At 41.7% G+C, this 26,320-nt stretch overlaps 3 protein-coding genes across 7 annotated transcripts in view; 2 read left to right on the top strand and 1 right to left on the bottom strand.

The window, feature by feature from the left end:
- Positions 1 to 6,801, bottom strand: part of LOC113136571 (nectin-2) — a 68,483-nt gene extending 61,682 nt beyond the window's left edge. For all 3 annotated transcript variants that reach the window (XM_026317496.1, XM_026317497.1, XM_026317493.1), the window contains exon 1: positions 6,357 to 6,801. In XM_026317496.1, coding sequence (XP_026173281.1) covers positions 6,357 to 6,444 — 88 coding nt within the window. In that variant the 5' untranslated portion in view covers positions 6,445 to 6,801. The remainder of the gene's footprint in view (positions 1 to 6,356) is intronic.
- A 2,468-nt stretch (positions 6,802 to 9,269) lies between these two features.
- Positions 9,270 to 19,372, top strand: g6fl (g6f-like). 2 transcript variants are annotated; one of them, XM_026317491.1, is made up of 11 exons: positions 9,271 to 9,477; positions 10,067 to 10,399; positions 11,028 to 11,294; positions 11,601 to 11,636; positions 11,951 to 12,286; positions 14,090 to 14,344; positions 17,181 to 17,303; positions 17,536 to 17,609; positions 17,884 to 17,910; positions 18,290 to 18,336; positions 18,641 to 19,372. In XM_026317491.1, exons 1-11 carry the CDS (start codon positions 9,405 to 9,407, stop codon positions 18,660 to 18,662), a joined length of 1,593 nt encoding a protein of 530 aa, XP_026173276.1. In that variant the 5' UTR covers positions 9,271 to 9,404; the 3' UTR covers positions 18,663 to 19,372. The 2 variants fall into 2 exon arrangements, with proteins under 2 accessions (XP_026173275.1, XP_026173276.1); XM_026317490.1 differs by lacking the exon at positions 18,290 to 18,336 and having other exon boundaries at positions 9,270 to 9,477.
- Positions 19,373 to 19,411: 39 nt separating this feature from the next.
- On the top strand, positions 19,412 to 26,320 carry abhd16a (abhydrolase domain containing 16A, phospholipase). Of its 2 annotated transcripts, none has more exons than XM_026317485.1 (20): positions 19,412 to 19,567; positions 19,800 to 19,856; positions 19,939 to 20,005; positions 20,917 to 21,003; positions 21,204 to 21,289; positions 21,438 to 21,511; positions 21,709 to 21,816; positions 22,046 to 22,160; positions 22,258 to 22,359; positions 22,466 to 22,529; positions 22,659 to 22,708; positions 22,960 to 23,083; positions 23,202 to 23,306; positions 23,425 to 23,488; positions 23,659 to 23,715; positions 24,333 to 24,395; positions 24,513 to 24,589; positions 24,775 to 24,873; positions 24,992 to 25,038; positions 25,686 to 26,320. In XM_026317485.1, exons 1-20 carry the CDS (start codon positions 19,427 to 19,429, stop codon positions 25,800 to 25,802), a joined length of 1,704 nt encoding a protein of 567 aa, XP_026173270.1. In that variant the 5' UTR covers positions 19,412 to 19,426; the 3' UTR covers positions 25,803 to 26,320. The 2 variants fall into 2 exon arrangements, with proteins under 2 accessions (XP_026173270.1, XP_026173269.1); XM_026317484.1 differs by having other exon boundaries at positions 19,431 to 19,567; positions 19,797 to 19,856.

Raw genomic sequence — 26,320 nt, 5'->3', positions numbered from 1 at the left:
AAAAAGAATGAATCAAGATGGAGGAGTGGAAGCAAAAGCACAAATGTGACAGGGGGGAGGCTGGCCGCTTAGAGAGTAGGCCATCAGTTGAGCAGATAAATGAGAAATGGCTTCGACAAAGGAGGACCTGCTCTCCCTGAGGAGCCACACCAAACACAAAACCTGGCACACCGGTTGACAAAAAACAGGGCTGATAACTGAATAAACCTGCTGCCTCTATGTGACCTTAATGTGCTGTTTGCTTCAGGGAAGGATTTAAATGCTCCTGCCATTTCAAGGCTCTCGGGACTAATGATGACTGTGCTGCTTATTTATCAGCGTAGCATGGCGGCGCATTTTTAAACCAACAAGTGAAACAATAGATGGCACTGATATCAGTGGCAAGACAGAGGTGCAGGATCGTAACAACACGGCTCGTGAAACACAAGAACACTCTCTGCATGCTTTCATGAAAAATAAACCTGTTGTGCATTATCTCAGCAATGCCAGATTCTGTATTCCTATCTCATATTTCTGAAATGATATCAGTGTAAGAATACTACATTTTCTTCTTATTCCAGGGTGGATTTTTTACACTTTCTCAGACAAGTCTCCTAGGATTATGAGGAACACAGTTGGTGTGCAGAAGGTTTTTGGGGGGGCATGACCACATCCAAGTCCCAGAGTCCTGACAAGACCTTGTCACACCAAATTCAATTTCCTTCTGTATTCACTCTGCCCACCGCTTCTGATAAGTGTGAATTTGTCATGACCTTGTCAAAGTCAGATGTGATGAAGATGGAGCATGTCTGTGTGGATTAATAGAGGAGCAAGGGTGAGCAGATAGGTAACAAAATGACCTAAAGGGTTGCAATGACGCTGGTAACACATGATGAGAAAATAAAATGTGAGAAAAGGGACAAGGAGGATGTAGCAACAGCAAAACTGGCTCGACATCTCGCAAACTCAGGGCAGAGAGGACACTGGGGGGGGGGGGGGGATATTAGCAGAGAAGGAGGGGAGGGAGAGAGGTTACTTGGTGCTGTCGTGCCGACAGAGCGAGCCCTAAATGTTTTCAATATCAAATAGGTCACTGCATCATCCACTGTTCAATATTGGATCAATAACACAAACCAACTTGCAAACTACATTTAGACACATTAAGGTGACTGCTAATGAGCAACTGTGTGTTCGTGCATGCATACACAGGAACATGCTGAGGAGGACACAGGACTTGGCTGCACAGAGATCTGCTGAGTGCACTATGGGAACAATTTGTGAAATATTCAAATGTGACAAAGACGAAAAGAAGAGAGAAGAGAGAGAAAGAAAAGATGACAGACCGAGGGTATGGGTCAGGTAATGATAATGAAAAGAGAAAGGTTAGTACAAGCAGTCCTTTACTGTCCACAATGGAAGGCTGTTAAATATGTTTCTCATCCTTTAAGGGGATGGAGAAGAAGAAGGGAGGGAGTTGCGACAAAATTACAAATGAGCTGATGATTTTTGGCCTCTCCGGTTCACTCCTTCACACAGTTTTTCACAATCCTCCTTCATCCCCTCTGCCAAGACGCGGCAGTGTGGAATTTGAAAATGTCGACATCCTCAACCCCCCACTAACCCGTCTGCTCCTCGTTCTCTGCTCCTCCTCTGCAATTTTACTACAGCGAGGTCACAGAGACACCCATCGCACAAGTATAGTTAATTAAGGGGATTTTATTTTAAAGAGTTTGGCTGTCTTTCAATGGATCTTCAATTGGAATTACTGCTCATTCTCCACATTGGCTGAGCTAGAATGAGTTTGACCTGCATCTCTCTAAATTGCATCTGGGGTTTGTTAGACAGAAAAATGCAGATTTGGCAGAAGGTATCTTGACTAATGGTGTGGAAATGTGTGTGTGACTGAAAAATAAAGAAAGCCGCATGCCTTATAGGGTTTTTATATGAGATAAGCTGCTGGCATGCTATGCCAGCAAACAGTACAGTCTTAAAACTCTCCATTATCTAGAAACATGTGGGTGGTTAGAGTACATTATGGAATGGTCTCTTACAGTGTGTGAGCTAATGCACACAGATTTGATGTAGATAACAACTAAACCCAGCACCTCTGCCAAGAATATCATCAACCCCAGCATGGTTGTGTTTTTGGAAACCATTCAGCTACCCAATTCATGTTAATGACATTTGGCATTCCTTCTGAGAGGAGGATTTCTGCTCATTTTCCTTTGGATCAGATGGGAATGACTCCAGTAGTCTGAGAGCCCAAAAAAAACATCCCAGGAGGGTGGGCGGTGTGGGGGGGGACCTCTCACAGTGTGACCTCAACACAGGCCGCCTTCCACCCAACATGTACTTAAGAGAAGGGCATGGGGGAGGGTGGCATGGAGATAGAGCAATCACAGAGCTCTCTTCAAACAGGAAAGCCACTATCATTATTTACAAGTTGCAGGAAAAGCATCTTTAAAGAGAGTCAGTTAAATGAGCAGGGAGTGAGACAAAAGGATGTCCTCAAATCTGATGTCTGTGGAAGATAACAGGGTTGCTGATGAGGATGATACACACCATTTCCTGAGGGGAGAAAAAAAAGTAACGCACAGATGCACCGTCATCCTGCCTGGTGATGGGTTCCTCCCTATTATTGGAATGTCATCTGACTTGTGCCGCAGTTTCAGGTTACTGCCCCTATTCATCACCAGCTGGATGTGCATACTCAGTCGCGTTTGTGGCTAAAATACACCAAGATCGAGCTCCCTCTCTTCAGATTGATCTGTACTGTCTGATAACATTCGCGGAGTCGACAATAAACCTAAAAGATCCTTTGTGTTAGTGGTCGTTGGTAATGAAGCAAAGTAATTTCACTGAAACTCGTATATTAAAACATCTGTAGATCCGAAACCACATAGATGCTGAGGATCAACATTGTTTTAATCAGTTTAGCTTCTATGTAACAAGGTTTTTGAAATGAAAAGTGCCTCTTGCTAAAATGGTTCCAATACATCTACTAAAAAGCTTCCTATTCATTGCTACTTTATTGTTGGATTAGAGGTTTCTAGGCAGCTATTAAGTATTGCTACTGAACCAAAATCACTTCTTTCTCCAATTTCATACCTGGTGAAACAACAAGTTACAATAGAAAGCTGTCTAAATAATTAGGCTCATTCGGTGAAATGCCAAATATTTGCTTCAGTCACTACAATTTAAGTTATTCAAAATTAATGAGGCCACACTGTCACGTAGAGTCCATGTAGAAACACACTGGTCTGATATCACTCACATCTCCATTAAGCCAAAAAAAAAAAAAATTCAAGCACACTTTTATGTCTGAATCAACGAACTCTGGATGGCGATTATAAGGGGGAGGAGGAGGAGGTTATTGATGTGTCATTTAAACAGGAAGTGCCCCTTAGTGTGTGTGTACTAGCACATATCACAGCCATAAACAAGACTTTCTTACTTGCACATAGACACACGCACACCTGACCTTTTCAAAATCCTTCTGACATTTACTAGGCCGGTGCGAAGGGGCGAGGACAGCTCATTTACATAATGATAGGACCTAACTGCAACAGCCATTAACAAAAAACTAAACCTAGAATGAAGCCCCCTTGCTCCACGGGGACTAATGAGATACTCAGGACTTACTTCTTCCTTCTTTTATTATGGAAGTTTAAAAAAAAATTCCTCTCATGATCCATCAATTACAATCTTTTTAATAGACAGAGGCTAATGCTCTTCCTCCGTTATAATGATGGATGGTCCCAGGCTTGGCAGGACTACACGGTTCACATAGGATATCTCTATGTGGAGATAAATAGTCAGAACTAATAGTCTGAGCTATTGCACAAGCAGGAGTGCCAAAAGAAACATCACTACATCAGAGTCATTGCATGTGTGCGTTTGTCGGAAAACTTCCAGCATTTTCAGAAGTCATGACAGCATTTGCTGATAGGAAAAAAAAAAACCTTTCAGCAGGACCCATAGGGCTCTAACAGACAAGAAAACCTACAGTCATAGCGACATAGTGTAAGGTCACATGTACTTTATTTTCCTGTCTGTGCCTGCATTTTGTTCTTGTCAGAAACAGCATGGCCTTGGGTCCAACGAGACAATGGGAGACGGGGGAGGGAAACCATCTGAGTAGCCCATTGACTACGATCGCTCAAACAAAAGCACTGGACAGGAAAGAACGAATGATAGCTGAAAATAAAACCAGACGAGAACAAGGCCCCTGAATGTACTTGACAGCAGAGGTGGGGGAAGGAGCGAGGGATGGCGGGATAGGGAGGTTTGAAGTGGCGGGTGGGAACATGGGGAGGATTGGCGTCGCCTGTCTCGATCAGTTGTTGCCAGCTTCGTCATCCAGCCAATCCTAAACGTCAGACACAACCCCGCACAATGCAGCAGGCTGTCGAAAAGCCACCTGTTTCCTCAAAACTAGGAAAGGCAATCAAAGTAGCTGTGCTGGGGGCTTTCAGGTATATACAAACAAAAGCTTTTTTTTTTTTTTAATTTGTGAGCAGGAAAGGAACCAGCCTCCTCCCCCGGCCCTGACCCTGTATGCCCACTAGTTTCTCAGGCAGCCAGCCACCCCCCACATGCATGCAGCTTACTCAGCCATAAAGACAATGCTGCTACAGCCTCAGACCCCCACTGAAGCTCACCCTTCTTCCAATAAAAACATCTCCATGGTAATGGGCCAAACCTTTCTGACCCACATCCATAGTCCCCAATTTGACTTGTGGGTGCTGGGTGGTATTATAGTGTACTTTCAGAGCTTAAACCAGACCCCACCTGCCAGTTTCTATTAAGGTCTATAAGTGCTTCACCACAGAAGTCTAACTTATTTATAAATTCAACAAGTCAATATTAATAATTCTTTGCATGAACGTGGGCAACAATAACCTGAAAACTTTTCAGAGAATCAAATCATTATTTGGAAGGTGGATAAAGGCTGTTGCCACCAACACTTGATTGAAATAAAAAATGCACAGCAAACAAATGAAAAGTTTCCTTCCTGCACCAAACTGAACTTTAGCATTTTATACTTTAACTACACTATTAACCCAGGAACAGTTAGAGGTTTACTTTGAGGAAAAAAAAAAAAAGACTTCAACTTAAGAAAAGAAAAGCAATGTTTATGTTTGTACTGGTTAAGCCTTTCGTTTTCCTCACTCATAAATATGTAAAAACCTTTTTGTTTTGCTACCCCCCTTCCCTTCCCCTCCCCTAAGAGTGAAATGTTCCTGTTCTGTAAAATGAAACTGGACAAAAATAAATAAATAAATAAAAGTCCAGTGCATAAATAAGTCAGGAGAGTGACTGCGCTTATGAGTCCTGCTTAAAACGCCATAATCGACTACATTATTGTACACTACTGGAAATATACTGTAGCTGTGCCAGGTCGTTAGATCCAGTCCTACATTCTTGTCCCAATTACAACACAAAAACAAATAGCTGGTCTAGCAGGGAGGCAGGCTGGTTTCATGCCGCACATATTCATATGTTAATAGGTTAACTGCATACCAGGAATGCTTTTCATTTCATTGAGAGATTCTCACTGAGGCCGGAGCACCTGAGGTCTTACCTGAGCTCAAATGACTGACCTACCTGAGAAACGAACCTAAAGGCAGGAGGGAGATGATGTTGACATAGCAACTATAGTTCAGAGGTCAGACCTAACATGGTGGGAGTTTACTACAAAAAAAAAAAAAAAATGTGTGCGTGATTTTCTAAAAATGAAAGCCAGGATATCTCAATTGATTTGTCTTGGCCAATAATTAAGTTTAGGTAGTTTCCTCATCCTGCTGCCCGTTTTTTTTTTCCAGCTGAAGTGTAACTAATACATGATGATGGGCGGACAGAGGGAGGAAAAGGCGCAGGGGGCCGCTGAGAAGGAAAACGTTGGGTGTTAGGAGGGGAAAGAGTACCAGGGCCCTGCGACTGCAACAAGAGGAGAGTACCGTAAAGGCCGGTGCCTGGCACCTGCAGGAAAACACCTTGCTCCACAGAGCCACACCTTAGGAAAACTAGACATGGGGTTGAGTCATCGACCGAAACTCGGGTCAGAGAACAGAGCGGCTGGTTCATGGCTGCAAACACGGAAAGGCTGACGGAAAAAATACAGAGGAATTTCTTTCAACTATCCAATTTCAAGAGTGTCATCAAAAAAACAAAGTGCTTTTAAGAGTTCAACCTAAAAACCTCGCCAGTACAGCGAGCGAGGAAATCACCTGTCTGATATTCTGCTCCTGTCACCGCCCTGACAGGTGGTAGTCAGCTTTAAATGCGTTTTTCCTTAACATATCAAAGCTCTGGAAAGATGTAAAAGACAAACACGCTGAAGGACTGGAAAGTTTTTAGAAGTGACCATTTCTTACCGTGTTGTATAAGTACCGACGCCACCAAGTAGAGCGGCCCGATCATTTTCATGCAGTCATACCAATTTCGGGTGTCACGTCTCACCATGGCTGATTACCGTCCTCTTTAACGAAACCAGGCACGCAGTCTCTCCGTAATAATCGTGAGATCGAAACAACAACGTTGAAATGCTCTTTAGTTTCTGTGTAAAATCTCACTCATTCAAGACAAAACAAAAAAAAAAAAACTTATTGGATAAAGACGGTCCAGGGATCCGACGGAAATTCTTCTTTCAAGTGTCCCTCACAGGTCTTTTCTGATCGAATCTACTTCAATTCTGTTTAAATTGGCGGAAAATCCTCGTGAACTCGTCCCGGCAGCGCACAGGTGAATATTTTCCCCCAGCTGGTGCACTGGATGTAATGAAGTGCTGCCGCGCTCTCGCTGCTCCAACTAGTTCCTCAGAGTGAGAGCGGACTGTGAGACTGACTGGATGATGTCATCTGAGAGGCGTCACAGCCCCGTTTCCCAAAAAAAAAAAAAAAAAAAAAACCAATTAGGACCGGCGACGACAGGAGGGCGCTCTGGAAACTTGTTGAAATCGCCAAAAGCTTTTTATCCTTCGAAAACACCTTTATTTATTTATTTATTTTGCCCCTAGAAAGCCCCTAAACTGCGCGCCGTGATGAAAAATTCCCCCCGCGCACAGAAAACACAAACGATCTCTAAGTACGATTCATATCCAGGAAAACACCCCAGGTTACTACCGATATTCTGCAACATCCTATGGCTGAGAAGTATCTGCTCCGTTCAGTCAACACCCAGTAGGTCTAGTGACTTAAAGTCAGTCATCTTGGTGATTTTGCTGCCACTCAGTATTTCTACTAGTCTGTTAGCCTACATATAATCTACAGAATGTATACACATATTCATCTAACTCGAGACGGCTTTGATGTAGTGGAGAGGTAGGTGGAAACAGATGATTGCTACGCCCTCTGCTGATTGTTTTTACGCACAGAACGGATCCCATATAAACTCCACCACAGCAGATGCCAAAATCAATAAACATTCATTAATGAACGGCAAATAAACAAATCCAGTGGCAGTCAGCAAAATCAAATCAAGAGGAAACAGCTTCTCATGTAGGCCTATTTATTTGCAGACTGCAGCAGACTGTTGATGAGAATTTTTTTTTTTTCCCTCCACAGAATAACTTTTCATTTCATTTTGGCCTATTTTCCTCTGAAGGAGGGGGCACACTGGCATAGCAAAGGCATTATCTGCTTTAGGTCTAATCCCTATACCCAAGTGTTTTACAGCCAATGTAATTACATCTCCATAAGTCCCACAGTTTACACAGTGCTGCTTGGTTCTGTCCATTCTGTCCCATTTCTAAATTCCATCCCAGCCTGACCCTTTTATTTCTATACTCTATTACTGAGGTGCAAATTCTGAAGACACCAGTAATGATCAGAGGTCAAACAGTATTCTGCTTGCCAGAAAAACAAATTAACAGATCAAATATGTCTTCAAAGAGACTTCAGTGTTTCATGTTCTTTCTCATTGCAAATCCAGAGACTGAGAAAGCATCTGCCCTGCAAACAAAACAGCTGTGGGTTTTAAATGCAGTACTTTGTGCTGCCCATATTTTCATTCATAGTCTTCTGGCCCTGTAGCTGAATGTTTGAGCATCAGGACAGTTAGAGGAAGTGCGCAGAGACCACTGCGAAGTCATATGCATTCACGGTAGAATACTGGGTTTTAAAGAAAGTGGCCACCAAACAGAGGATTTCATTCCTTTTTCCATTCCTCATCCATTTTTCATACCATACCAAATCGACCTTCACACCAGCCACTTTCCAGCTTCCACCCACTTTACTTATATTGTATCTCACCTCTTTTTTTCTCACCAGCTCACACCCCTTACACCTTCCTTTCATTTACACTTCACTTTCCTCCCTTTCCTCATTCCTCCCTCCCTCTCTGCATCTTCCCATGTCATTCGATTTCCTTTGTCCACTCGTCCTTTACTCCTCGCCGCTATTCATCCTGTCCTCCATCCGCGTGCTCTCCAGGGGTCTGTGGCGGTGATAATGAAGCACATAGTTAACAGATATTAGCTCATTGGCAGTGGATTCATTAGATGGAGCCAAGGCTTATGGTGATTATTTACACAGAGAGGAGGGGCCACAGGATCAGTACCATGCTCTGTGTCACCAGCCACAGGCTTCTTTGATGTCACACTGTCTCTGTTCCCCTCCAACACTCTCTCACACTTCTCTCGCTTGGGTTTCTTCGTTCTGTCTGAGCATCTCTCCTTCCACATTTCTCCCTCTTGCTGTTCTCCGTTTTTCTCTTCCCCTGTCATCAGACACCCACAAAATATATCTGCTTTCTCTCCCTCTCTCTCTCTGTCTCTTTCTCTATCTCTCTTCACCGCCCCCATTCACCCAATGGTAATTATGGAAAAATCTGTAATAGTGCTCAGAGGAGCTGATAATACCTTTAGCTTAATTAAAGACATTTATGGGATGTAAAGACATGTAGCCTTGGGGTTACTGTGCACCCACACTAACCCAAACTCTTTATTTCTTGCTTTTCATCTCCTTAAATCCCTTGCTTTTTTGCCATTCTTATCATTTTCTCTATTTCACATACACATTGATATACAGAAGTACATGCTCACTCTTTTTGTCAAACTCAATGTTAGGGTCAGAAGTTCTGTAACTAATTGCCCAGAAATTCATCTCCAAAGTGCTGTAAAACATTCTAGGCCAACATCATGGTATGAGGCTTATCGTAATGCCTGTATATGTGGTTTATCAGTCTCATACACAGACAGAACTGCAGAAAAGACAGTCCTTTCCTGCTGATTAACCCAGTATTGGTTGTGCCACATCCTGTTTGACTGAAATATGCACAACAAACTCATTAACATGTCAGTCAGGGACAGCAGAAACTTTGCAGAAAAGCAAACAATACGTAATGTTCTGGAGCATACTTAGAAAGGTCACAGTGCTAGAGAAACAGCTGGTGCAGTCAAAGTGTTTCTTCGTTTCTCGTGTGTGATGGAGTCTTGTTTTCTCGCCTTTATTTTTGTTTCTTCCTTTGCAGTATATTCCTCTCGCTCTGGCATCACAGGTATGATATACTTTGTGCGATTTTTAGAAAGTTGCTAGGAACAGGGTTACATTTCCCAGAGAATGTTGCTTTTAGCGTGAATGAGTCTGTTTATTTGAAGCTAATTATGAGTCGTGCATGAATAGATTTCCCCTTCATCCCAGGGGGTCAGTATTAGAAAGTCTAGCTTTATTATATCAGTTCAAAGAGATGTCCAATTACAGCTTGTATTTTCTTATGATCATTTCTTTGTTTTTGTTTTGTTTATTACTTTTAATATGACCTATAATAGACAGTCTGTCCTAAAACAATGCTCGCATGCATTTGTGTATAGAAAAAAATATATTCCATCTCTGACACTTCACTGTTTAAGAAGGGATCTTTCTGCAGCAATACCACCCTGAGGAACAGTTTCAGCACTGATAACTATTTAAATGAGTTGTGTTTTTGTAAGTATTACTTTAAGACTGACTTTAAAAGCACAAACCTATGCTTAGTCTAAGGTTTTGGAGCAGGATAAGGAAACAGTCACCGGCAGTGTGGTGTTACTTAAGAATTTAAAGGCATTCCTAAAGACTGAGCTGAATAATTCACTTCGTCTCCCCCTCAGACTGGGACGATGTTGTGGTGGCCAGAGAGGGCGCACCTACCACCTTGGTCTGCAACGATCCAACAGTGAGTGGTGCCGTTGCCATTAACTGGATGGTTAAGTCGCCTGGTGCGAATAAATGGAAACTGGTTCTTTCAGCCAGTGAAACGAAGGAATTCTCTGGTGGTGCCTCAAAGACGTCCATGCGATTGACTGACCCTAACTTTCAAGACACCGGGAATTTCTCTCTCTTATTTCTTCCCAAAATGGAGGACATGGGATTTTACTCATGCTTAATAAAGCAGCAAGAGAGGAAACTGAAAGAGAGGATTATTCTTTTAGCTATCCTTACAGGTAAAAAAATAAAAACACTTTATGTCTGAATTTTTTACATTGCCTGTACCCTTCCCTCTAGGACAGGGCTGGGCTGGGCAACTCCAGTCAATTAGGACCACTGTCCTGCCCACTATACCTGCCCTACCCACTGCTGACTGCATGGATCAGGTTTGTTCAGTCAATCAGAATATGCCTTGTCTTCCTCCACTCCACCCTCATTTGAGATAGTGTCTTCCAACTTCTGACTGGTTGAACACTCCTGATCCAGGTATTCAGCAGTGGGTAGGGCAGGGTTGGGGGGAAGACTACCAAGGCAGTGGCCCTCAAGGAACATGGGTTGGCCGTACCTTTGCCGTTGCCTGTGCCTATATATATTTATATATATAGGGGTGGACATACATATATACATATATATATATATATACATACATACATACATACATATATACTCTGTGAATACATGATTTTATATATATATATATATATATATATATATATAAATATTATATAAATAATTTTATGCAGCAGTGATTTAATCATGTATTCACAGAGTATATTTTAATTGCCAGGTTGCTACTTTTACTTTATTAAAAAAATTGAAATACTTCTCCCACCACTGATTTTCTATGTCCTTTCTAATCTCCAGTCACTGTCACCCCTGCCCCACCCATTCCTCAGCTCAGCACCCTGCAGCTGATTGCCAGTGTTAACCCCGTTTTTGCCAGCAACACAATCACCTGGGCAGGACCTGGTGGCATCTTCATGAGGAGTGAGAAAACGCCAAACACCGGCACAGTTGCTAAACTGCCGCAGCTTCAGTACAGTGACGGTGGAGTGTATATCTGTACGGTGCACCCTTTGGGTAACAGCAGCAGGTCCTTTTTCACTTTCAATGTGGACGTAACTCTTGACGGTGAGAGCAACTAGAGGAAGAGAAATGTGGACACATTAAGGAACAGAATACATGTGTTGCTTTTGTTGGTGTGTGAGCGGGCATCAGTGCCAGAAACTCCAACGGCAGCATTATTTATTTAAGCATCTTGTAGCTACAGTTCTTCAAAGCATTTACTTTTATAGACCAGTTTGAAAATTTAAAAGTATACCGTAGATATGCACCAAAATTCAGCCAGTCATTCTGTGAATATTATAGTTGCTACATTTATGTTTTATTCATTATTTGCTTTTTTCTCCTATTTTCCTGCTTCCCGTCTCTCTGCAGCTCACGAAGTGGCTTCATTCCCCAATATAACACATGGTGAGTGACTCTGTAACACAAGCAGTCTGAAAGTCCTGTGTCAGCAGCTTGCTAATCAGGCAGGGCAGAATGCGAGACCAACTGCAGAAGTAACTCTCAGCTTTTGAGAACATAATCCCTATTGTTGTAGGAATTTTTCCTCTATCAGTATTTTCTACTCTGTTATTATTCTGTTTACGCTGTCAGTCTTCATTCAGCCTGTTTTTATTCTGAACTCTCTGTTGATATGTCTCATGCACTGTTATTTCTTCATATCCATGTCTATTATCTTCTACTTATGCTAATTTTTGTTTATTTTCCCTCTTCACCTGCAGGACGTTTGATCTCCACTGCCACTCTCGCTCAGTCACCTTTCCCCATTACCTGTCCAGGTGTTCAGGGGGATTTTGTCCGGTTGCACTGGCTTCCCCCAGACACCACGAGGCAAAATAGTGTAAAGCTTGTGCACCAGTATGACCGCTGGAGGGGTTCCACTTACCTGTCTGATCAAAGCAAGAGACTCAAGCTGGCTGGCCCACCCTACAATGCAGAGACTGGAAGTTTTTCCTTCATACTCACCCCTGAGATCAAGGACGGTGGTCTATACATCTGTGATGTGTTCCACAGTGACAGTGCTTACAGTCAGAGGACCATGCTCAGCGTGCTAAAAGGTAGAAATCAGGGTCAGAAGGTCTTGTTTGTTTACATTATATGGTTTGACATTTTGTGGACACTGGTGCAATACCAGTGCTGAAAGTGGTCAATAGCAGGTTGGTAAATTCAAAGAAAGAACAGCATAAAATACCTTAATTGACTATTGGGCTATCAGGGGCTCCATATGCTTTGTGGCTATTTGCTTATTCACTTTTATTGTTGAGAGATAGAAGAGTTATTTTGATTTCACTTTCAATTTTGTGTTTAAATCTGGGCCGAGAGACAGGTGGTGATTAGCTTAGCTTAGCTTAGCAAAAAGATTGGAAGTGGGAGAATAAAGCTAATCCACACACAAACAGGGATGCACAATAATAACATGCTAGAACAAATTCATAGTTCAACCGTTGCACCTCTGTGCAACATCTTTGCTGGTTGTTTGTATATTTAAGACTAATGACAATGATTAAACAAATTAAATATAACTAATTTATTGCTAATCCTTGTACATTTTTACATTAGAGAAAGCCAGCCAACTGTTTCCCTCTGCTTTAAGTTATTATGCTAAACACAACAAATCACCTACTGGTTCCAGATCAATACCAGCACACAGACGTGAGGGTGGTATTGATCTTCTTATCTAAGACAAGAAGAAGACCAAGAAGACAAAAAACAATATATTTTTCAAAATGTCATACTACTCCTTTAATCTAAACTCTGTAGCCTACAAGACAGTGATGAGAAAGGTTTCCCTCTAGCCAGAGGACCCATGTTTCTCGAGGCATTTTAGCAATCATTTACCCTGCTGGCATATCCTTGAGCAAGACACAGAATTCTCTCAAGCTCCCAGATTTGATGTTCTCACAGATCATCCACTCTTACTTATGCATGAGAAAATTTCCCACAGCAAAAAAAATGTCACATTATTAAATAAATAGATTTATAATACTGTATACTTTTCATAAAAAGGAGCATTTTCTTGATTCATAAATTTGAATAGAATGAGCCTGAATGAGCCACCTGTTGATTTTTATCAGTGAGCCTTAGGGAAGTTTCACCTTTTGCGGAAACATGCAGAATACATTTGCACCCACACACATAAAACCCAACACACACATGCACATACAATGCCCTGTCATGGCAGCCTTGGAAGGCTTTACTAATCACATTCCCAGTGGCATCCATCAGAGCTGCCCAGACATGACCAGCCGATCTGTCACTGTCACTGTCACTGCTTCACACCTCTGCATCCTCCATACACACACACGCACATCCACCCACACACCAATCATGTGACGCATATATTTTTACCCCACCTCATTATAAGTATCATTATGTATGATTATACCTGCTGCCCTCCCACCAAGGCTGTAGGTGGCCTACACTGATCACACTAATCAAGGCTGAACTGTGTGCGTTTTTATGCATGTGTGTGTGGGGGTCTGTGGAGCTTGATTACACCCAGATGGATTCTCATTTCAGTTTGATGAGACATGAAGCATCAGTCACAGTCAACCAATGCATTAGCACCAAATCACTTTAATGAATATATATTATTTTGACCTCTCTCTGAATTGTTCTTTGTTTTTAATATCATGTTCCTTTGACCCAGCTGCTCTCTGTCTGTCCTTGGCCTTTTCTATATTCACACACCAGCTTTTAACTCACTTTCTCATCCTGTCTCACTCATTTCCTCCCCCTCCTTATTGTCTATTTCACTCACTCAACCTTTATTTTTCTGTTTCTCATTATGTGTTTCATCCCTCCCTTATCTTCCCACTACCCACTCCCCTCCCCTTTACTACTCTGCATCACATCCACAGTTACAACCAAACATTCTCCCTCGAAGTTGGAGCTGGAATGCCGGTACTCAGAGCTATCCCAGGTTCAAAGTGCCAAATGGAAACACCAGAATAATAGTCGCAGGCTGGGCATGTTCAGCGGGAAACCTGGCATCATCACCACCACTGTGTCCTTACCCATCACCTCTGACACTGCTGGAAATTACACCTGCACCCTAAAGCTGAAAAATGGGCAGACCATCTGGGCAACACAAGCTGTCACACTGCCCCCAGAAGGTGGGAGAAAGGAGATGGTATTATTAAGACTTACCTATTTTTTGATTTACTTCATCAACAGCAGATCATATTACTTACAGGCAGATGGAGATGATTCTTGGATATGTGCTTTGTGAAGCATTCTATGGTGCACTCAAGCCAACCTCAGTGCAATGTATCTGCCAGAAAACCCATGGTGCAGAGGAGAATGCCCCTGGCAGAAACCATATGTTATGCTTTCTTAATGTAGTTAAAGAGGTCACAGGTCAATAAGACATAATAACTCAGTCGGTGTACGTGCCCGTTTTTCATAAGAATCCACTACTCTGCTTAGTTTCTCCTTCTATAAAATATAAAACAAAGTGTATCATTTTTTTCATCACACTCATCCAGTTGATATGTGAATATCGGAAGACAGAACCTTAGGACATCTCACCCTAAAAAAAAAACTAAATTATTCAGGCTTATTGTATTGGTGGCTATAGGGGGGCACAGGAGGACGTGACAGTTGAATGGAACCTTTAGCAGAGATGAGTTCAGACCCCATGACCCAATACATCACTTGGACTGCAGAGCCCAGAGCTCATCATGATGCACGCTGATGGTACTGCTATAAGAGTAATGGAGGAAAGAGAGAGAGGGTGATAAAGACAGACAGAGAGAAAGAGAAACAGGCAGCAGGATTTTAGAGAGGTGGGATTAGAAAAAAAAAAAGTATAACGAGTGACAAGTGTTGGATTTGGCCACTGTGTCATAAGGAATTAAGACTATAAGCAGAGAATTTCAAATGAAATGGATAAAACTGATGACCTACATTCAAACTGTTAAAAAGTGACAGGTACACAAACACTGCAGTGGTGCAAAACTGTGCAGAAATCCTTGATTAATAATGACTAGCTTGACAATAAGCAGTGACAGTTAAAGGTGTATAAATAGTTGTTCTTGGTTTCAAGGAGACATCCACAGACTCATTTTGGACAGGATAGCTCTAAGAGTGAACTAAAACAAGTTTTTAGTTCACTGGAAATAACCAAAAAAAAAAGATAAAATAAGTCATGTATATTATTTTGGGAGCGCAAATGTGCTATAAGTCAGATTTCAGCTATAGTAGCAGTTAAAGAAGAACACTGCATAATAGAATTCCTTTCACAGGTGCCACAGTTCAGAGAATGCAAAATTGAAGCAATCCTTGTGTTCTGCAGCACACGAAATACTTCAAATGTCAGGATTGTTGTGCATTAATTTGCTTTCCTGACTTGGCCCATCATTTGCAAAGAAGTGAAGCAGTTATTTGCTGTGCTTCCTATCGGCCACCCTCCTCTACAGTCACACAGATATAAATCACCCCCTACCTCATTTAAGATGAAAAAGGCGAGGTGGGGACGAGGTGCCAAAAGAGGAACAGAAAAGGTGAGATAGTAGAAGAAAGAAAGGTAAGGAGAGAGAGGGAAAGAAGAGATGTGCTACTGAGATGCTGGGGGCATTTATGCCTCACTTCACTGCACTCAATTACCATAATTCATGCCTTAAAGCTGGCATGGAGAACAGTGCAGGTCAGTCTTAGGGTCAACACTCACCACAATTTTCCATTAGCAACCACTACACATACTTACCAATCAATTACACCTCACACAGCACATGATTGATTATTTTTAAGTTGACTAACAGTCATGACACCGAGGCTAAGGTCAAGCCCGAGGGCTATTATTTAAAAAAAAAAAAGACAACAAAATACTTAAGGAGTTGATGAGATGGGTGAATGGACTTTACTTTTCACAGCTTTTAAAAATGGTTATAACTGCATAAAAGGTCTGTTTCGGTAGTAACTTTTTGTTTATTAGGTTTTCTTTTGCTTTTGGAATCCAAAGATTTCTGACAAATCTGATTGCTTTGTACCCCATGAACAATGAGCAGGCAGTGACAAACCACTTGTTCAGGTACACTAAATCACTGCAGTCTCTGTGGAAACAAGCACCTCCCTACTGCTTCCCATTTTCACCCTGTGGCTGTTTTTTTTTTTTCAAGACTGATGTCATCCTCATTATGCAAGCAAACATGACAAGTTTGCTCATACGCATGTGCTCTTCTGGCAAAATTTGACTAGTACTGCAGTGAGCTAATGGTTTGCTTATGTAATGTTTGTGATAATCATGCTTATGCTTTCTATCCACCTGTTCCAGGCTTTGGGTGGGAGACTGTTGTTGTCATTGTCAGTTTGCCTAGAGATAGTTGAATGATAGGATCAGATGTCAAGAGAATGTGCAAGGCAAAGTCTCCCCTGATGTTCCCTACAAAACACATATTTAGCTGAGATAGAGAATAATTAGAATGTGCAATAACTTCAAACTGCTTAGTATGGGAATGGTATTTTCTGAGGTTTAGTGTAGTCTGACAGCATCGGATCTCTTTGATACTGCCGCTTTTGTTCTTCTTGTCCATGTTTCAAATTGACAGCATTTACTGTCCAGACCGAGGGTCTGTCAGATCGATGTCTACTGAGCTGTCGTACAGACTATTCACTGCCTGATGGAGCATGGATTTCCTCGCCTTTTCTCCACTGGACCTATTGTCTGAGACTGACAGTTGCATGATGCAAACCCGTGTAACATGTTGAGGGAATCTTACCTGCAACATATTTTTAAAATATAGCTAGAAGTGTTCACATAAAGAACCCCCCCCCCCCCCCCCCCCCCCCCCGACTTGAACAAAAGATCAAACATGGAGAACAAAAAGCAATAACTTCCCTGGACAGCCTTCATGTCATTCAACCACACACACTCATAGCTCTTCAACTTTTATATTAGCACAGTTCTTGGAAACATTCATGCTTTTGTTTCTCTTACTTTTTTTTTTGTAGAGCGTGTCAGTGTCACCACCTCCTCCCTGCTCCCCTCTCTCTCTGCTTTATTACTCCTGGTGCCCCTGGTTGCTGCGTCTGTCGGTGTGTTGCTATGGAGACAGAAACACATTTCTGGTCGTGGTGAGTCTTCCGGCGGTTTTTCTTCCTTTCTTTCTTTTTTTTTTGACAGCTTTCCATGTTCTGTCCATCTTGGACCCCTGTCGGCTGCCACTGAGTGATGTGGGCTGTGACATCCTCTGGGGTTGTTGTAATGAATCTGCCTCCTCCACCTCCTCCCTCTCTGTGCAGTTAAAAATATGTGTGCATGTGTGTGTGAGGAGGATCGTAAAGGTAACTATCTCTCTGTACTCAGGTATTGAGCAGTCACTGTCAGTCCACTCAGGTGAAGCTGAAAATATCTATGAAAACCCTGAGGATGTCAGACAGGTGGGTAAAATAGACATTTTCACTAACTAAATATCCTGTGATGAATCTGACTCCTCATTTTGCCCTCATTTTCTTCCACTTCCACTCCTCCCCTCTGCAGCAGCACTTGTTTCTCTCACACTCTCTTTTCTAATGTTTCCGTAATGTGCACTTTTTCATTTTTTGCTGTCCTCCTCCTCTGCTTCTGGTTTTCCTTGGATTTCCACTATCACTCCGCCTTTGTCACTTCATGTTCATTAAACCTGTTGTCTATGCTCTCCTCCCTTCCCAACAGGCTCCTCCCCAGGGCTCAGTCTACATGGTGAGTTATTGTGTCGTGCCGTCCCTCCACACACACACACACATAGAGGTGTGGTGCATATGTGTATTTGTAAGGAGTTGCACATCCACCAATGCATGCAGGCTCTCATTCTCTCTATTGCACCCTCCCTGAGCTGTCAGCAGAGATGTCTTCCTTCACACTTGCAGTCCTCTCCTCCAATCCGTCAACCCTCTCACAGATAAACCCATCGCCTATCAACTGTCACCCTTACATTAGTGGTATTAACAAATCAATCTCATTACACACTACAGGGACATAAATCTGGCCTCAGTACCATGCATCTCTCTCTTTATCCTCCCCTTCACTGTCCCACTGCCTCTTTCCTTCCCTCCCATCCCTCTTTTCTTCTTCATGCCAGGATTTGAAGCCAAGAGGAGAGGATGATGTCTATAAGGAATTGGAGAGGTAAGCAAAATGCCTTGCATCACCTGTGTGTGCCTTTGAATGTTGAACTATATGTATATGTGTGTGTGTGTGTGTGTGTTGTCACTCATCTGCCCCTCACATTCTTCTCACACTCACCAATCATGTTGGCCTGAACATCACTCTGACATTGTGGCATAATATCACGCTACACACTGACAGGCAGCGCTCCTTTGCCCATGTGTTGTTGGTGCGTGGGCTGTCTGTGTTTGTGTTTAAGGAAGAATAAAAGAGACTGGGGGACGGAAGATTTTTGAGCGAGTTTGTCTTTGTGCTCTGTTTTCAGATACGAGCAGTGTCAGAACTGATTACCTACCCACATCTAATCCTCATCCAACTGTCACATCCGCTCAGTTCCCATCTGCAGCAGAAGACCTTTGTAAACAAAAGTAACAACTGAAATTCAGAGTTGGGACTTGACAGAAAACTTCTTTGTTTCAGGGAAATGATACTTGGTTGTTTAAATTCTTTTGTATCGTAAGCTACTGCTTTTTTAAGTTCTTTGATACTGATTTATTTTAACGTCACATTTTGATGCCACGCACAGAGAAGAAGAGCTAAGATTGTCTCATAAAGCTCTTAAACTTGTCCCAAGGTATGGAAGCTTTGCTTTATTTTATTTTATAAGACATTTTCCTTCTATGCTTCAGTATTTAGCGGTGTCAGAATAATTAAGTAAAAGTATTAATACTACACTATAAAAAAATACATCAATATAACACGAGTATCAAAATGGCTTATTTGATGGTGTTTAATTTAAGAGTATAATATACATATGTAAATCTAGTCTAAGAGCACTTGCAGAATTTGAGTATTGTGAGAAGTTAAAAACTGTAAGTGCCAAACAAATAACTTCTGATTTACTAGACTAAATATGCTGACAATATTTCCCTGTGAAATATAGTACACATATATACACCAGCAAAATTAAACAATAAAAAGAAGCACGTGAACATCTATGTAATATCCACCATTGTATTTACGTACTGGCATTTCTAATAAACATTGCTGTCTATTATGTCTCCATTGACTTTTTACAACGAAATTTTTAAGCGCTTTCGCGTGTAGACTTATGGGCACTGTAGGCTTCCGTAGTCCTTGTACTGGAAGAATGGCCGGCTGGATGTGGCTCCGCTGTGTGTTAGGGCCTCATTTACAACGAATTCACCGTTCACCGGACCAGACTCGACCCGACGCCAGAGCGGGAAGGAGGGTAGGAATATCGATAACTCTTTACATTTATTTAATCACACGCGCATACAAAAAAATACGTGGATTTTAATGTCATAGCTAAACATTAGCTCCGGCTGCGGCCCGGAAGTGACAAGTGTTGTTATTGAAAGACCTCGATGCTACTGGCTAAGCTAAAGCTGGTTTAGGGTTAAAGCCGACTAGTAAGCAGCAGTGAGCCTGAACTAAGCTGTCTGTCTCTCTGTCGTTAGCAGGGATGGAGCTACCAACCCAGGAGTCTGGAGAAACACACTGACAGCATCCTTAGCTGGGTCTGTACGGCTGCATGCTCGGTCATTTGGACAGAAATGAGCAGTTCAATTGCTTAATGTGTGTGTTTTCCTCTCCCCCCAGGCCTCAGCACTGTGGTCTCTGTCTTACTACAGCTCACCTCTCCTCCTCTGCTATCTCTACAGGAAAGGTAGGTTGTATGAATTAGGTCTGTTGGGAAATATCACTTATGCACGATTCCCCCGCGGTTATGACCAGAGCTGAAACAGTTCAATGTATTAGTTATCAATTACTTACAGCCTGTGGTTTCAGTTCCTCCGGTGTAAGGATTTGTTGTGTTTTTCCATTTAGCAGTTTTGTAAAGCGAATATGTTTTGGGTTTTAGACTGGTGTCCGCAGAAAAGATAATTTGATAACGTGTCCCTGGAAAAAAATCTTATTTTTCATATGTATTTAAAGAATTGGTCAATATATAAATCGAAATGACAGCAACTGAAAGCTCTACACTGACAGCTAATGATATTTTAATGTTTCAAAGAGGCTCAGACTTCATTTTAGAGTGCTAAGCAATAATTCTGCATTATCTCTTACTGAATTTCAGAGCAGTAATATTAAGGTGATATGTTTTCTTACAGAATTCTGTAGTCAATTAAAACGTTTTTATTTAACACATAAGACTTTGGTTTCATGTAGTCCATAACATTGGAACTTACTTTAATTGTGATTTTATGTATTGGAAAATATGCAGATTAATATGATAATGATGTCAACCTCATCGCCCAGTCCCACTGCCATGCAAACATCCCAGCTGGAGAGTAGCAAAGTGCAAAACACACTGAAGCCAAGTAAGATTAATATGAAGTTAATCAACTGAATCATCCCATAAGACTGCACATCAATAAGAATTAATTGCTAGAGGTTCCGTGCTGCTCCTTACTGTGTAATTGAGCTTCTGATTTATGCACATGGCTGTAGGGCAAGTTGTCCGACTACGACTCTTTATATAAGTGCCTGTTAATAAGGCTCAAGTGTGGCAGTCACTGGGGGAGAGTTGGTTATATAGATGTCTGTGTTCATTTTTTTTTTTGTTGTATATTTTAGGCTACATCTGCAGCAGTAAGTTGGTTCCAGTGAGCCAGTATGTGGGAACTGTGTTGGTGTGTCTTCTAGGAGTGGCCTGTCTTAGAGGTAAGGCTACTGATATCAGCTGACTGGCAGGTGATGACTAATCCAATTCATTCATCTTTAGATATCACGACATATTTTGTATATGCCCATCCACATCACTGCGATTGCATTAACACTGAATACAGCTGATGTCTCATGTGCACTCTCTTTATATCTCTGCCTTTGCTTTCCTCCCTGCCTTCTTTCCATTTCTCTCTAAGGTTGGGGGAGATGGAAGAACTCTGAGTATCTGCAGTTCATCTCTATTCTTGAAGAAACCAAGAGGAATCACACACCAGCAAACAAGGTAAAGTAGCATAAGGCAAGTGCTCAGCATCAAGACTAGATCTGCTATTTGTACTATGTGTACTTTGGGGATTAAGAGGCCAAATGAAAACAATTTGAGTATCTATTCTAAAAAAGCCGAACTGAGGTAACTTTGCTTTTCCATATAGAAAAAGCTGAGGTGCTATGACTTTGACTTCCCTCACTGGCCTGCAGACTTCAGCTGGACAGAAGTCAGCAATCCGTAAGCTTCTACTTTTATATTTCATTGGTATTTGAAGGGAGCATGCGCTCAATGCAATTTTATTCCAGTTAGGGTCACTTCATATTAAATATATGCATTCAAAGCATTATGATATTCACTAGATAAATACTGAATGCCAGGTACTTTGTCACTTACCTGTTTTATTGCAAACATTGAACGGTGTGTGTGTGTGACAGGAAACTGTCCAAGACTGGTGTTTCTCTCCTGAAGCCAGAACCGAGATTAAGAGGAGCAGCAGACAGTGTCCTCAACTCTGTACGCACTCTGCCATGTCACATCATCAGGTAGATGCACTGTATGCAGCACGATTTAACCTGCATGACTGCAAACAACACACATATTTTTATTATCATCATCACAGTAAGGGGATATATACAGTAGACTCTGCTGTTAAGCTTTATAGGGTGTCTGCATTTTTATTTACCTCATATTCAGTTTGTGTTTCTCTTCAGAAAAACACACAGATTTTGTCCAGTGATCCTACAGTGTCATGTCTGTTTTCTCTGTCTCCAGCTTTCTAATTGCTCACACATTTGGGAGGAGGATGCTGTACCCTGGCTCTGTAGGTTTACTACAGAAAGCCATGAGGCCCATGCTTCAGCAAGGCCAAGCTAGATTAATAGAAGAGGTAAATGTACACACACATACAACCCACACCCAGAGTGTATGCTCAGTTTAATAAACCCTGATCATCATTCTCTGTCAATTTCACTCCATTTTGGCAGTTTGATGGCCAAAGGAACAAGCTTGTGGCTTGTGATGGCAATGAAATTGACACAATGTTTGTGGATCGAAGGAAAGACGAGGGGCAGAACGGTCAGACTCTGGTAAATGTCTACATTGATTTGTTTTTGTGCCTTGGGCTTGTTACATGGGTCAACATAACCACTGTCACATACCGATGGTTCTGAAAATGTATTAATTCTGCCACAGGTCATCTGCTGTGAGGGGAATGCAGGCTTCTATGAGGTGGGCTGCATGAACACTCCACTGGAGGGTGAGGGATCCTGTACCTCAGTCAAGATTTTATATAACTAGTTACATTTTTGTGGAAAAGTGCTGAATTTGCATTAGTCTAGAAGTGGTATATTTCAGTTGTTAAATCTTGTATTGGTGTGTGCTGTAGGGGGCTACTCTGTACTGGGTTGGAACCATCCTGGCTTTGGAGGCAGTACAGTAAGCATTGCTGTCAGCTTTGTTACTATATTTAAAGACAAACCAGCATCAGCGAGTCTGCATTTTCTTTCAAACAAACAGACTGGTGAAATTCTGGTGTCAGTTGGACAGTGTTGGGTAAGAGGGAAAGGACACTCCTATGTTAGGAATGTCCTTTCCCATAACATAGGAATGAAAGACTGTAAATCTGTTAACTCATTACCATGGTTTTAAATATTATTACGAGTATTGTTCTTGGATCTTTCTTCCAGGGAGTACCATTCCCCCAGAATGAAGCCAATGCCATGGACGTAGTGATCCAGTTTGCAATGCACAAACTGGGCTTTAAGCTCAGTGACATTGTCGTATATGCCTGGTCCATAGGGGGATACCCAGGTACACAAGAACATCGCAACTTAATAAATGGCAATTGTCTTAATTAATTCTTCCTTACTTGTTTTGTTATTCCTGCTCCTTATTTTCTGTTCCTCTTTACCCCCATTTCCTTTCTTAGCCAGTTGGGCGGCGATGTCATACCCAGAGATCCAGTCAATAGTGTTGGATGCTTCCTTTGATGATCTCCTGCCTTTGGCCCTCAAGGTTATGCCCGACAGCTGGAGTGAGTCCTAGAGAGGTTCAAGGCCATAAACTGAAATTTGTTGTTTTTTAAAATTTCTTTCCCCCCATTGCAGCAGGTAGTTTGGTTTAAACAACTGAAATATATTTGCTCCTGCCAGGACCGTTGGTGCAACACACAGTTAGGCAGTACATGAACCTCAACAATGCAGAGCAGCTTATCAAGTGAGTGAGACAAATCTGTTTAAAGCAACACTAGTGAGAAAATCAGTCTGCATAATAGAATACTATACAGTGCTTTAGCATATAATAGTGAAAATAGATTTTTCTTGTCAACATAAACTAGCTCACAGTGAGGTTGCTGACAATTACCACGACACCTTCTCTTCCTCCAGATACCAGGGACCAGTCCTGCTGATCAGGAGAACCAGAGATGAGATCATCACTACAATGTAAGTCTCCACAGTCCACCCAAAAATGTCTCAGTATAAAGAAGACGACTTGCTTCCCATTGGGTTTGCCCATGCATAATGTAAACAGGAAACATTTTGGTTGAAACGGGATGTTGGGTGGGACTAAATTATACTCTTCTAATTTTGGCACAGCAGAAACTCACAATGTTAGCAGTTAAATGTCGGGTTCACCAAAATTTTCTCACCCGTATCTAGCAGTATCTAAGAATAAATAATCTCTTAGATTTCTCATACACCAATGAATGAATTCATGTAAAAACACACACACTTAGCTGTCTTCTGTGAATCGCAAAACTACAAAATTGATACATAACGTAAATAGGTTTGTGTACAGTGACATATGCAGAAAATTATGCACAACTAATTTCAGTTGTTTTGTCATCGTACAAATACAGTGAACAGAATTTAGTTTTTTGATCTTGTAGTGTTGTTTCCAATATGACACTATTGTGCAGAAATTTTTAAAATGTTATTTTTCAATTGCCTGGGCAGCTTAAACTTAAATGAAATTCTATTTACTGCCACTGTATTGGAGTAAAAGGAGACAATCTCAAATGTATGCTATTTTAGTAACAGCTGTATGTCCTGCGTTATAGGGGTCCAGAGGACGTCATGTCTAACAGAGGCAACGACCTCCTGCTCAAGCTGCTACAGTTCAGGTCGGTCCCTTCAGTCTCAAACGTCTAACCTCAGTAATGCTACTGTTGGATATGCTCAGCGTATTTTGTTGAATGACACATATGCCCAATAAGTTGTGATGTCATTTTCCCACCCAGGTACCCAAAAATAATGACAGATGAAGGGATCAGAGTTATCAGGCAGTGGTTAGGAGCTTCTAATCATTTGGAAGAAGGTAAGTGTATCGATATAAAGTATTAAGTGTTGGCCACTTTAGATTGACTTTGATTTATGTTATAAGCTTTATGTTAAAAAGAAGCTGATCAGTTAAAGGAAGTACGTGTATTTGGAGCTGTAACACTTGCATGGCGTTACTGGTATTAAAGCTGTGTCTGATGCCAGTTCAACATTGCTCTCCAGCATCTGTGTACAGTGGCTATGAAGTGGACGACGACTGGTGTGTGTCTGTGCTGCAGTCATACCAGGCTGACAGGGATGTGTTGTTTCCATGGAGCGTCGGTAAGCCTCAGCACCTTTCACATTCACAAGGCAAATAAACTCCAAACAATCGCACCCTACCTACATGTATCACTTTACAGTGCTCATAAATGGTCTGACACATTCTTAATGTTACCAGGTGAAGATATGACTCTAGAGGGAAGGCGGCAACTGGCTCTTTTCTTGGTAAGAAAATAATCTGTTCTTATTCATACACTCAATTTCAGCATGTGCAGTTGTTCCTCCTGTCTGCCTTAAAGGGCAGCCACCTGTTGTGTTTATCTCATCTTAGCATATCAGGTTGTTGCCTGTTCTGGTTCCTCCATTTGCCCATACAAAAATAATTTGCTTCCTTTTCCCTAATTTTCCTTCACTTCAATAAGCCCAATTTTCTTATTAAGGTTGCCTTACTCCCCCCCCCTTCACTAGCACTTCACAAAAAAAAAAAAAAAAAAAAAGAGAGACACACATTCTAGACATCATTACCACAGAGGAACACTTTTCTGGTTGCCATAGTAACCAACTCACCTGTGCTCTCAGGTTGACTGGTGTAATATATTTCACTGTGCTCAGCTTATTGAAGTCATTTAACATCAAACAAGAGGAGTGCCATCAATTACTGCTAATGCTATGCTTTTCCTCCCTTGGTAATGCCTTTGGAATTAGGCTTTATTCACCTCCCATGTAAACCCTTAAGAGATGGGAGTGATTTGTAAGGCACTGAGCCAGACAGACCAAACCTAATGTAATCAAGTTCTGCACTTTTTGCTCGTTGGCCTCCCACACCTCTCATTCTCCATTCCTCCTCCCTACTGTCTATTTTTCTCTCTAAGGCACGGAAGTACATGCGTAACTTTGAAACGACACACTGCACTCCTCTCCCCGCCTCCGAGTTCCACTCGCCCTGGAGACTAAAGAAGGAGAACGACGGCTGGATGAGAGGAAAATGAGCAGTGGAGGATGTGGATGGCATGTAGTCAGAAGGTGTTCCTACCATGGTGTGAATGTATTTTGTTCGAGTTTTTTCCCCAAGAGAAATTTGTTGTCATGTATAGTGTTGCAGTGGTGGCACCTGGAAAGATCTGGTCTACTATCAGAGCCCCCCCCCCCCCCCCCCCCCCCAGCAGCAGTAAAATATGGAACATATTTTCTTTTAAGGTTAGTGTTTAGTCACACTGTTCAGTGTTTTGTCTGTTGTAAAATACATTTTAAGACAATGCACCACCCATCACTCACTCTTTCCAATGTTCTCTCTTTGGCTGTATTTGTAAGGAAGCACCAAAAAGTTCAAATGAATTGTTGCAATCAATTAATATAAATAAGCTTGATGACTTAATCTTTAAAAATGCAGCCAAAAGTTGTTTTTTTTTTTTTTTTTGGGCACTCTCTTTCTGAACAAATCTGTATCCTAAAAACAATGCTCTTAAATGTTCTATTAAATATGTTGAATAAAATGTTTGACATAAGG

Source organism: Mastacembelus armatus, chromosome 16 (genome assembly GCF_900324485.2).
Source record: "Mastacembelus armatus chromosome 16, fMasArm1.2, whole genome shotgun sequence".
NCBI lineage: Eukaryota > Metazoa > Chordata > Actinopteri > Synbranchiformes > Mastacembelidae > Mastacembelus > Mastacembelus armatus.
Note: the sequence above shows the minus strand (reverse complement) of the source record. Positions and strands in the feature narration are given on the sequence as shown.

What these genes read in the sequence shown, in the direction of transcription:
- g6fl (XM_026317490.1), top strand. Translation starts at nt 9,405, where the DNA reads ATGGAGTCTTGTTTTCTCGCCTTTATTTTTGTTTCTTCCTTTGCAGTA. An exon ending in CATGCTCAGCGTGCTAAAAG is followed by an intron (nt 12,287 to 14,089) that starts GTAGAAATCAGG and finishes TCACATCCACAG; the next exon opens with TTACAACCAAACATTCTCCC. An exon ending in GAAACACATTTCTGGTCGTG is followed by an intron (nt 17,304 to 17,535) that starts GTGAGTCTTCCG and finishes CTCTGTACTCAG; the next exon opens with GTATTGAGCAGTCACTGTCA.
- abhd16a (XM_026317485.1), top strand. Translation starts at nt 19,427, where the DNA reads ATGGGCACTGTAGGCTTCCGTAGTCCTTGTACTGGAAGAATGGCCGGC. An exon ending in AAGCTAGATTAATAGAAGAG is followed by an intron (nt 22,161 to 22,257) that starts GTAAATGTACAC and finishes CCATTTTGGCAG; the next exon opens with TTTGATGGCCAAAGGAACAA. An exon ending in CTCAAGCTGCTACAGTTCAG is followed by an intron (nt 24,396 to 24,512) that starts GTCGGTCCCTTC and finishes TTTCCCACCCAG; the next exon opens with GTACCCAAAAATAATGACAG.